At 38.9% G+C, this 12,912-nt stretch overlaps 1 protein-coding gene and 1 non-coding gene across 2 annotated transcripts in view; one reads left to right on the forward strand and one right to left on the reverse strand.

Annotated features, from left to right (window-relative positions):
- The window catches only part of LOC138817052 (uricase), a 39,423-nt gene extending 27,042 nt beyond the window's left edge, over positions 1-12,381 (reverse strand). Inside the window, exon 1 of the mRNA XM_070007453.1 lies at positions 12,251-12,381. Within this exon, the coding sequence (XP_069863554.1) occupies positions 12,251-12,280 (30 nt within the window). The 5' untranslated portion in view covers positions 12,281-12,381. The remainder of the gene's footprint in view (positions 1-12,250) is intronic.
- Positions 8,938-9,064, forward strand: LOC138817381 (small nucleolar RNA SNORA51). Its single transcript, XR_011368838.1, has one exon. It is a non-coding gene; the product is annotated as a small nucleolar RNA SNORA51 (small nucleolar RNA).
- Positions 12,382-12,912: the final 531 nt, after the last annotated feature.

The raw sequence follows: 12,912 nt of genomic DNA on the forward strand, positions 1-12,912 counted from the left end.
CCTGCAAATAGTAGTTATTGTGTTCACATATACTAAGGGCTGCCTAAAAACAAAAGAAAAAAGTCTGCTTGTGTATAAAATCCTCTGAGAAGAATTGCTATTGCCTTAATCAAAGTGGAGGCTGGGAGGCTGTCTTTAACCTAGATAAAACAAGTTACAGTTGATCATTTAACTCTGATCATATAAAATAATAGTGAAATGAACTCCAGGAAATGGAAACAAGAAGCTTTGTTGCTATTTTTTGTGTTTTCTTTCTCTTGTTTGTTCGTTTACCTGTCTTTGGGAAGGGTAGGGGGTACAAAAAATGGTGAGACAAAGGGTGAACAAATGCAGTAGTGATATTCACTAGACACTATGTTGACAATAAAAAAAATTGAGAGATAGGGAAGGGATGATGCTGTTCAAATGGAAATGTACTCTTCAACTGACATACATAACTATATCCTCTCTGTATAGCACCTTTACAATAACAACTAAAATGCATAAAAACATACTTCAAAGTGTCTAAATTTCTCAGTAGGAGGCTGAGGGAAAACTTTTGAAAAGCTACCTCAGAAGCCTCTGATCCAACTTTTGGGAAGGTCATCTTTAAGAAAAGGGTGAATTCATAGGGCACTTATCCAAAAGACTGCAAGTGGTGTTACAGTAAAGACCCTTGCATACCCATTTGTATTGCTTCACTATGTACCATAGCCAAGTCATAGAAACAGCCCAGATGCCCTTCAGTGGACAAATTAATTTTATATAGTGCATTTTACTCATTTGACAGGAAGAATAATAGCACATCATTTGCAAAGAAATATATAGACCTGGAAAAAGTTATTTTAAGTGAAGTAAAATCTAATTGTGCATAATAATCTAAGTCTGCATATATCCACAAACATGCTGACTAAATTACGATCTATGCAGCAGAAGATTCCGGTGCTATAACTCCGTTGAATAACAAACTCACAGTTTAGCAAAATGAATATCAGAAAGTTGGGCCATGTGTTATGGAGAGATGAGGTTAAGGAGAGGAAGGTTGATTAATGGAGAGAGGTTCAAGGCACATATGTGGAAATGGAGCTAGGAAAATTGAGGGGATGGGTGGGGTTGGGAGAGATGGAGGAGAATGATGAAAGAGGTGACACTGATCAAGATGCGTTGTACTCACAAACCCCTGTGCACAACTACTTAAAGATAATTCTAAGAAAAGAAAAGGGTAAATAAGAAACTGTGCAGAGTAGAGCTGAGGAATCCTTAGTAAGAAGTGCAGCATTGATGGGGAGAGAGACACTGTTATATGGTTGTAATGGTTTGGGAAGCAGTTCATACCCAAATTTTGTCTTACCACTTATAGTTTTGTGACTTGTGACAAGTGATTTAATATCTCTGAGCCTCTATCAGTACCAATGGAGGTAACCACCTTTACCTTGTAAGGCTGCTGGAATTGGAAAGGCCTGGTTTCACACCAAGTAGCAACAGTGACTAGTTCAGGCTTGGCTGTGGTAATGGCAGCAACACAGGTAGTAAAGGGAACATGATCGAGGATATCAGTTTGGGGAAAAGAGCACTATGGAGGCAGCAGGAGGAAGTCTTGGCATGTCTAGGCCACAAGGGATTCTACCTGAGGCTGTGGCCCCTGAACTGCGTGAACTAGGATCCAGGACCAAAGGTCCTGAGATCAAGTTTTATCATCTCCAGCAAGCAACTGGATTCACTACATCATCCTCATATTCCTCCTGCTCCTCAGCCCCATACCCTGTCAGTAAATATCCATGCGGCAATCATTTAGCTTCTGGAAGCAAGTGGTATCAGCATGGCAAAGAGAGCCAACCTTCATGTCCTCAACCATCCTCACTCTCCAGCTTCATCCTGGTCTGTTTCTGCCTTAAAATCTGCTTCAAGTCTCTCAAGCTTAATTGTGGCTGCTTAGGTTCAGCATGCTTTCTCTGCCTGTAGGTCTTTGAATTTTCCAGGATTTTCTTTTTTCACTCTTTCTTTTCTTTGTCACCCAACCACCAACCTCTTCTAGTCATCTTTCAATCCTCCCATATCAGTTCCTCCAAATCCTCTGCCCCAACCCTTCAAGTATAGAGTAGGTGGCCTTTTTATGTGCTGTCAACCTGCTTGTTATTGTTGTAGAATCTTTATCACATTGTACTGTCATTGCAGCCTCATGTGCCTGGTTAATTCGGAAGCAGTAAACTGAAGGCAGGAACAAGTTCTGTCTTGGTCACCATAGCAACCCCAGCACTCAGCACAGTGCCTGGAACATAAATAGGTGCTTGAGAAATGTGTCGTGAATGAGCGGATGGTAATACAAGCCACCCCCAGTTCTGTGTGGTGACACAGAATAGTCAATGAAAACATACAAAAGACTTCAATACAGGAAGAGCTGATTTAGCTTGGATTCCAAACAGGAACTTCTACTTCCTGGGAAAGTGAGGAATAAGAACTTATGCCTTCTACAAAGGAGGAGGCTACAATGCTTGATAAGAAATGTACTCATTATCTTGCCCATCTAATTGTAACCCTTCTGTACAGTATTTTCACAATAAAAAAATAAATAAAAATTTAAAAAAAGAACTTATACCTTCTGATCATCACAACCTGAGGATTAGAAGCACATAATAGTAGATAGATGGATAGATAAATAGATAGATAGATAGATAGATAGATAGATAGATAGATAGATAGATAGATAGATAGATAGATAGATAGATCACAATAGGCAATACATGTATATACGTAAAGACATATAATCACAGCACTTGAGAGGTTTAATGCAGAAGGATTGAAAGGTCAAGGCTAGCCTGGTCTACATTGTGAGACTGTCTCAAAAGTAAACAAGCAAATTCCATGTACCTCTGAACAAAGCTTGAGTAATGCGTTTTACTGAAAAATGAATCAGAAGAAAATGAGCTTAGCCATCTGAGCCTGGAGCAAGGTAGAGCAAGATCAGAAAACCAGAGAATCTTTTGGCAGAACTTGACAGCAGATGATGGCCCCAATAAGAAATGATCCTGTTCTCCCCAAATTCTGTAGTTGGAGAAAGCAGAAGTCAGTGTCAGAACCCCATTGTGTATAATATAGACAATGGTGGGGGAATCTGTGCCCAAAAAACTTGTACCCTGGTTTGTCTCATCTGAAGTGTGGGCAGGTGGGTGAGAACATGGTTTTTGGATCTAAAGTCAGGCAGCCTAGATAGAATCTTTCTCCTGCTATCCATGAGCTATGAATAGAGGTACATTTTTCCTGCTATGCAATTGCTTCTCAGTCTCTCAGGATTTATGTGAGTAGTACATAATTTAAAAGACAGAGCATTTAGAAAAGCACCTGGTAAATTGTAAGTGCTCAATAAATGCTACTTATAATTATCACTGATAAATAATCATTCTATGTCAAATTTTGCAGTACATGATCAGCTTGATTACTGATACAGACAAATATTTACAGTATACTCCAAACCAGACAAGTAGGTAAAAACAAGAGGGTGCTGCTCTGCAGGGCCTCCTTTTGATTTGTTTTGTTTTGTTTTGGTGGTACTGGAGTTTGAACTTGTTGAAGTACTGAGTCTTGCACTTTCTAGGCAGGCACTCTTCACTAGCCCCTTCCCTTTCTGCTTCTGTTATTTTTTCAGTAGGTTTCCACATTCATGCCTAAGCCATGGTAGACTTCGATTCTCCTATATATACCTCCTAAAGAGGCTTATGCCACTACACCCCGCTTTTATTGCTTGCTAGTAGTTTGCCTGAGTAGCTTCAAAATGCTATCCTCCTGATCTCCGCCTCCTGAGTAACTAAGATTACAGGCACAAGGCATTGTGCTTGGTTGATATAAACTACTTCTGCCAATCTACCCTTATTGGTCCATTTTAAATTGCCTAGTTTACATCATCCTTTGGTTGTTGCTCCTTAAACTTATATGGCTTGAAGAAACAAACATACAAGGAGGTTCAACTTCCTCATGTATGTCTCTGAGCATAATATCAGCAGGAATAAATATTTTCCTAGCTCTATGCACACGAAAAAAAACCCTTTGCTATATGTGATTTGAAATATAACAGGATGGAAAATGATTACTTCTCTGCAAGTAATGATGGAGAGAACTTGGAGATTCTCAATGATACTTACACATTTTCTCTTCTGCAATGAGATGGCGAGTGGCCTCTTATTTCCAGGTAATATTGAAGATGATTAGATTACCATGACAGGTCTAGGGATTGGGATCTGTCAGCTTCCAGAAGGCCCAAATGGATGGGGCTTAGGTGAAACTATGTACTCTATTAAGTGCCTAAACCTTTGTATATTTGTGGGAGACACAGTGGATTTTCCTGAGTAATGCACAGAGATTTCATTAGATCCCAGAGTGATTTTGGGGACCCAAATCGTTAGGATCACATTACACAGTCTGACTTTGTAATGAGTCTGACCATGATCCATGAAACAGAACAAGGGAGATGACTTGATCATGCTTGGTGTGTGACCTCCTGGGTTCAGTGAAGCAATATTGTAGAAGTTAAAAATCTCTGGACCCTGGGGCTGGGAAGGTGGCTCAGTGGTAGAGCGCTTGCCTTGCATGCATGAGGCCCTGGGTTCGATTCCTCAGCACCACATAAGCAAAAAAGAAAAAAGCCGGAAGTGGTGCTGTGGCTCAAGTGGTAGAGCGCTAGCCTTGAGGTGAAGAGCTGAGGGACAGCGCCCAGGCCCAGAGTTTAGGCCCCACGACCAGACCCAAAAAAATAAAAATAAATCTCTGGACCCAAGTGTACTACCAGTACCACTGATAGCCTTATGGCTCTGTGTAAGTCACTTACTTTTTTTATTCTTTCGCTTTTTGATCTATAAACTGGGATAATAGCAGAATCTATTTCCTGTAATTGTGAGGTTGAAAGTAAGTGCTTACACTGGTGACTATAGCACATATAGTAAGTGTCTCTCAATGCCAGCTATCATTGCTAACTGACTTACCAATCTGACCAGAATAGTGGTTGAAATATTAGGATATCAATTCTATCACTGTGTAGACACAGACTTATTTATCTTCTTAATAAAGATGGCTTAGAATGCCATGCCTTATAGATACATACTGTGTTATGCTATTTGCATGCTACTGATAACACAATTCTTCATCAATACAGGTCATATTTTGAATGAATCCCATCTGTTCTGACATCCTAAAGATAAATCTTTACACAAAGCTAATACTCTTCTACTTAGGCACTGTGCTTTTTAGCACCTGTGCCTTTATCCGTGCTTTCTTTCAAAATTAGTGTTCATATACAGATACTTTCAAGTACCAGACACCCTTTCCCATTTCCTAGTTAGTCAAAAAGAAGTATGTTTCTCGAGTTACACAGGCAGAACTTGATTTCTAGTATGTCTGTGATCTTAACTTCTAATCAGTACCCCTCCTTTCTGCTTGGAATGCTCTATCTTCCTCTGCCTAACCTCCTCATAAAGCACAACTCTTGCTGCCTTTGAATTCCCATTGTCCTGTAGTGGACAGGCAGTAGCCACTGGGGGCTCTTTCTTCATTCATTATGTTCATTTGTGGGCATGTCTTAATATTCCCCAAATTGATGTCCTGGAATCCTCCCAGGTTTGGCATAAAGCACAAATCATCTTTATTTATATCCCTCATAGTGCTTGACAGTGCTTGGTCTATTGTTATAAATTATTTGTCCAAGATAAAGTTAAAAAGAAAAACATTGTTTTTAGCATTAGCCTCTTTTCAATAATGAATAGTAGCAGAAACAGTAATATTATGACACAATCTCCAACTACTTAAGCCTCTATTACACATTCTGATTCCAGCATTTCATACTTCAACCACTGAATTTCTTAGTTCTCCTGGCACAAGAAAATGAACGAATTCTACCTGCTCAGACACACTGAAAACAAATACATAATCTTTACATGAAGCCAATTCTCTTCCACTTAGACACTGCTTTCGAGCTTCGTTGCCTTTATCTATGCTTCCTTTCAATACAAGTATTCATGTATTGGTACACACAAGTTCAGGTTGTTTTCAGCGCCCTTCCTAGTTCTTATTTGTGTGTGTGTGTGTGTGTGTGTGTGTGTGTGTGTGTGTGTGTGTGTGTGTGTGTGTGTGTCCGTCTCAGTGCTTGAATTCAAGGCCTGATGCTGTCTCTGAGCTTTTATTTTGCTCAAGGTTATCATTCTACCTCTTGAGCCACAGTGCCACTTAAGGCTTTTTCTGTGATTAACTGGAATTTTCTGCCCCCGCTGGCTTCAATCCTCAGATCTCAGCCTCCGAGTAACTAGGATTGCAAGCGTGAGCCACTAGTGCCCAACTCTTAAAATGTTCAACCTACTATGTCCTCATTTAAGTATGTTTTAATTAGAGAAAAACTATTAGGAATGTCTGAAGCAAGATTAGGGGAAAATTTTATAAATGTAAAGTAACTAGAGATTTCTCTGAAGTCTTAGAAGGGTTTCTATAAGGGTGCTCTCTATCCGCCACAAGAGAGAATTTTTTTAAAAGTAGCTATTTTGAAGCTGTCACACATATTTATATCACATCCATGTGATATAAATGTCACGATTCAGTCGCAGTGTTCTGGGATAGAGGGAAGAATTGTGCATGAAGACACCCTTTCTCTCTGTCTTTTCAATGTGCAAAGGAGGTTCTGCCAATAGTCAGTGTCTCTTTCATCTGGCTATTTCTTTGGGCATTTGTAAGCAAAAAGATTTCAGAGAAAAATGCTGAACTAATTTGAGAAAAATGAGCACTCATGTGAACAATCTTCATATCACTTGAGGATTTAAATAATAGATGAGAATGGTAAGAATAGTAATAGTAAGTAATCATCTTAAAGGCAGGTGGGCTTTTGGGGGGGGAGGTGCCTGGGATCTATTAAATGTTAGGTGTGCCCCCTTTTGGAACACATTGATATCCAGAAGAAAATGTCTTGTTGCTTTAACCTGTGAGTGGCTTATTGCTACCAAAGGGGATATGCATTACGTTCAAAGTTGACTCTAAAGAGAATTTGTCAAGCAGATGTTTCAACAGCAATATAAAAACTCATCTGCATAATTATGGTGGAAGGAAAGGGTAACCTGTTACCTAATGAAGACTCCAATTACAGGTGCTCAGTTATTTTACTCTTCTGCCTGTTACCAAGGAAGAGAATCTCATCACTAAGTGCCAAAGTTCTAATATTCTTGTCAGGCTTTCCAAAGCATTAACAGTTTCAGGAACAAGACTTTCTAGAACTGAACCAAAAGCAAACAAAAATAAAGAATTGGTGGAGGCTTCTGACTGTAGTTGTAAGATAATTTTATTGAAATACACAAAACATAGTTTCTGGGCTTTGGAGGCTCATGCCTGCAATCATAGCTACTCAGAAGACTGATCTAAGGATTGCAGTTCAGAGCCAGCCCTGGCAGAAAAGTCCATTAGCTTCTTATCCCCAATTAACCACCAAAAAGCCAGAAATGGAGCTGTAGCTCAAGTGGTAGAGCACTAGCCTTGAGCAAAAACTCAGGGACAGTGCCAGGTCCTGAGTTCAAGCCCTAGGACTGGCACACACACACACACACACACACACACACACACACACACACACGAAAGGTATTGATTTGATATATCTCAGGAAATTAACATATGTTATTTCCTCTAGTCCTTCACAAGAACCCTGTGAAGAAGGTATAATTATTTGAGGTTGTCAAAGAGAGACACTTGGGCCAGCCAACCATCCAAAGTAACAATCACAAGAGAAGAGAGGTAGTGTGAGAACTCAGTCCAAGTGCCTATAGATGATGGGCTCTTACCCCTGTAGCTCTTACCCCTGTATCACAGTCCTTCTACCCACTTTGATCTGCTCAAGAAATGTCATTAGAGAGAGCAAGCACTGACCCCAATAGGAATGAACAGGCCTTATTACTGACACTTGTAGACACCAACACTGCCTTCACTGAGTTGGCAGAATCCCTAGTCTAAATTAGACCAGTTTTTTTTGTTTGTTTTTTGTGTGTTTGTTTTTGCCGTTCATGGGGCCTGAACTCTGAACCTGGGCACTGTCTCTCAACTCTTCAGCTCAAAGTTAGCGCTCTTCCACTTGAGCCACAGCGCCACTTCTGGCTTTTTCTGTTTATGTGGTGTTGAGGAATAGAACCCAGGGCCTCATGCAAGCACTCTACCACTGAGCCAGCTTCCCAGCCCAAATTAGACCAGTTTTAAAGATGTCAAATGAGCTTCCCAAAGTCACACAGAAGAACAACGTAAAAGGTCTTTCTGACACTGAGGAACTATCAGGTAGAAATTTACCCAACACAAAGATGTGCCTTCGCATAAATGACTACAACACCAACAAAAAACATAGCTAGTAAGAGGCAAGCCCAAGCACTGAACCAGATCTGCCTGGTTCTTTTCACTCTAGTTAACTCTCTGACAAACATTATAATAAAATTCTTTATGAGGCTTTATCTTATAATTACCCACCTGTCTTTCTCTAATTAGATTTAATTCTCCTAAATTCCATATAACTCCAACTAGAAGTCTGTGAAATCCTTATATTCAATTCATATATTCACACGCTATACTGACATAGCCCCCTCCATCTAAGTGACAAGTACTGAGAGGTCTGAAGATACAACAGCAAAGAAGGCAGATACTACTCTGTCCTAAGAGCGATTATATTTTAGAACCACCTTCTGTGAAGAATCGCATAGTTAATATTTTAAGCTTTCCAGATTGTAGGGTCACTGTTTCAACAATAAAACTCTGTCATTACAATATAAAAGCAGCTGAACATAATACATAAAGAAAGGAGTTTGGCTGTGTTCCAATAAAACTTTATTTATAAAAGCAAGCTGTGGGCCAGATTTGGTCCCCAGGACTTTTTTGATTATGGTCTACAGAAAGACACAGAAAAGTAGTCAAGTAGTTAGTAACACATTGTTGTTAATTAATCAAATAAAAAAACCCACAGACTTCCTGATCTCACAGACTGTGTTCTTACACTGACTGTATAAAAAGAGGAGGCAGAATAAACCTATGCCACATACACCTCAGTCTAGGCCTTTGTCTGGTCTGTATTGTGAATGGGGAGACATGGGATGGGGGAAAAAAAGAAAAACTACAGTGAGTTCTAGGGATATATTTCAGGGAAACTTAAGCCAAATTGGGAAAGAGGCTGTGATCTGAGAAATGCAGATCAAAGCCAGCTCTAGAGGAAAGTCCAGGAGCAGCCACTGATCTCCCAAAAACAGCCAGAAATGGAGCTGTGGCTCAAGTGGTAGAGCAGTAACCTTGAGCAATAAAGCTCAGGGACTGTGCCCAGGTCCGTAATTACAACCCTAGGTTGAGAGGAAAGAAGGAAGGAAGGAAGCAAGGAAGGAAGGAAATGAGAGAGAGAGAAAAGAAAACAAATGGCTTCTAGGAAGAAGCAACATTCTCAAAGCAACTTGTGGAGGAATAGGAATTAGCTCAATACAAGTTTCCATTACCTTCCGCTTATTTTAATCATACTTCCCTTTAATCATATTTCTCATGTGTAATTAGTGTTTCTTAGTTTGCTTGTATTTTCTCTTTTATCAAAATAATTAAAGCCCTTTCCCTTCCCTTCTGTAATGCCAAGGTCGCAGGACCCCCCCCCCGCCCCCGCAAGAAGACCACCAAGAGTCAGACTCTACAGCTGTTTTATTTAAACGGGCTGCAGCTTGGGCCTCGTCCTACACTCCGACACAGCGGAGCCCAGGAGGAGAGCCCCAAGCTAAGGATTTGTAGGTCTTATATAGGCACACAATCAACCAGGTGTTTTGATTACCACCACGTGTTGCTTTGCTAGACAGAAACAAGCAAAACGTGGTGGTCACTGCCTCAAACTTTAACCTTTCACCTTCCACAAATACATCAGAGTTTTCCTTCAGTCTATCTCATTTTAGATTTTACTCAATCTATCAATAGTCTTGCAAAACTGAACTTAGATAAATTTTGTGGTATGGAAGTCATATATACCAAAAATATAAATAAAACCAGCAGCTTGACTCCCAGTAATGCTCAAAGGATGAGTGTACTTTGATGAAGGCAGCATAAACCAGAGTCTGGGGAACAAAACTTTATTTTAATCTCAAAGAAATCTTCACAGATAAAGCTTCACAAGCTTCTGAGTCTTAGCTATAAGACACATGAGAGAAAAATAATAGTAAACCTATAGTAACTTCAGCTGTTAGAAACAAAATATAAAATTATATTGAATATATAGTCAGACATGTGAGCAAGAAGTAATGTCATAAAATTACCAAGTAAATCTGGAAATAAATAATGAAGCATCTAGATGGGTACTAATAAGTGGATTAAGAACAAATTAAACCCAACTCAAAAAATAATTCATAATTTGGATAAGATAGACTGAGCAACAGATTACTTCTCTACAGAGAAATTGAGAATTTAAAGGTCCAAATGAAGAATCAAGTACTAACACAGATATACAAGGAGGCAGACTATATGAAAAAGGCATAAAATATACAAGAAATATATAACAAAGGGAATGTGAACACATCAAGCATCAAATTGGAATGCATAATTACTGAATGAATGCCAACCTCCATAAAAATCAAGAGCTCACTTGCAAGTGAAAAATTCTTCCTTGTTCACTCTGCTTGGCCAAGTTACAAAGATGAAAATATTTTCCACTCCTTATAGAGGTCACTGATGTGCAAAGGAACCGGGGTATTTGTGAACCATTACACTAGTTGGGTTTCAAAATCCAGGGAATACTGTGAACAAACGTTCTGTCCAATTTTAAATTTCTTTGTCCACTAAGTTTGTGTGTTTCTTTTCCCAACATTATTGCACTGTTTGTTGTAAAAACCAGAACACACTGGAATCTAAGCTTTAGGGTCATATTGGAAACCCTCAACATCTAGTACAGTGTGGAATACAGTGGTGATTATATATGGAAGGTTATTGATTGACAAACAGCATGATAATATCAACACCACCAGGAAATAAGCACATTTATTAAAAGTGACATTTGAAAGAAAGCAACCCAATAATGTCTTTTCAGGCCTTGAAATAAAATTGGACTCAGCAGATGCAATCCTAATTCAGATATCTCCAAAATCAGTTTACAGGAAAGTAAGGATCATGTACTATTACCAGAAAGTATTTCAAACATGTGAGGAGAAGAAAGCAAGAATTCTTTTTAATCCGAATTGGCTTCAATCTACATAACTGCAAACAAATTGCTTGTATTCTCTAAATGAACCTATATGAATGAACCTAAATGAATCCTATACCCAGTGTGTTTTGTGATTACAAGTATAATATCAAAAAGTTACAAAAGATAAAGAAAATAAAATGAATATTGTTTCACTTTAATGTAGTTAAAGTGGATTGTTTGAGGTTTTTAAAGTCCTCTTTTGCTGAACCCAGCAAAAAAAATCTATGAAATTCCAACTGATAACCATGGGAAAATTGCAAGAACATTGTTTCTTGATTGATCCAGTTTTGTCTGTTCCCCATTGAAGGGTGTGAATCTACCACTTATAATGTAGCCTGGACATCAGGGCAGTGAGTTTAAAAACAAAACAAAACAAAACAAAGCTGGTGCTGGCTGGGCACCAGTGGCTCATGCTTGGAATCCTAGCTATTCAAAAAGCTGAGATCTGAGGATCATGGTTCAACACCAGCTGGGGCAGGAAAGTCTGTGAGACTCTTATCTCCAATAAACCGCCAAAAAGCTGAAAGTGGCAATGTGGCAATGTGGCAGACCACCAATCCTGAGCAAAAAAGTGCAGGTAGAGTGAAAGAGCGTGACTACTGGCAAAACAAGACAAAAACAAAGTGCTGCAACACCAACAATGAGCTCATTAAATACCCATAGATGCCTGATTTCTGAATTCAATCAGAATGATTCTGATTTGACAGTTGTGAGAAAAATCTCACAGATATGAAGATACAGTGAAATGTACACATAGCCCAGAATCTTCCTACCAACACTTGGTCTTAGGACAAATAGATCCATGAGCCCTCCCTTTCCCACCAGATTCTGAGAATCATAGCTGGGCCAGAGAAGTAGACTGATTTGCAAGGATTTGGTTTGGTTTGAATCCCCTAAAAGACTTGGATCTCTTGCCATAATCACAAGGATAGATTAGAGTCATCATAATTTCCAGACAGGGAGTTAACTGCTATTTATTTTGAGAGCTAACAATTGATTTAAGAGCACCATGAATTTAAACAAATTCTTTTCAAGTATCTACTCCTTCTTCTTCCCCAAAGAATGAATGAATCTTACCATTTTACAGTTGTTATGGAAATGGGCCATTTTCCCTTGGCGTTTGACTTCAGATTTCTTTTCAAGAATGAGAAAAAAGAGGATAGGAAAAGCAGATGTCTGTCAGCTTTTTTACCTAACCTGAAGAGAAGGTGGTCAATTTATTTGTTTACTTGGTTGCACAATAGCCAATAAGACAGACTCAAGGGCTTTTTACATCAAAGCTCTATACTGAGTGGCCAAAATCAGGGAGGTGGAGAAGATACGTCAGCATTTTTTATAAAATCCACTTTAATTACTCTTACTTTGAAACATGCCTTTAAAGCATTGTTTAACAATATGTCCTTAACAGATCATTATAGGTGATCCTAACTATTACTAAGGATCCTATTACTAAGGCACACAGTTTTGTCATTTCTACTTAATGTACAAACCACATGCATTTACCTTCACTCAGAAGAGAAAAACATTCAACATCTGTTCATCAACAGAGTTTCCCTTCTTACTGAACTTCACACACTCCAAACTGAAGAGTTAATAAGTATGGATACATATATATGGATTTATATAGTATATTTTACTACATATGCTATAGTAGATGCAGTATATTGTATACTAAGTACTATATATATGCTATATATAGTATATATATTATACATATGGCATATAGTATGTTGTACATG

The sequence above is a fragment of the Dipodomys merriami genome, unplaced genomic scaffold (assembly GCF_024711535.1).
Source record: "Dipodomys merriami isolate MVZ:Mamm:240054 unplaced genomic scaffold, mDipMer1.0.p SCAF_7, whole genome shotgun sequence".
NCBI classification, from domain to species: domain Eukaryota; kingdom Metazoa; phylum Chordata; class Mammalia; order Rodentia; family Heteromyidae; genus Dipodomys; species Dipodomys merriami.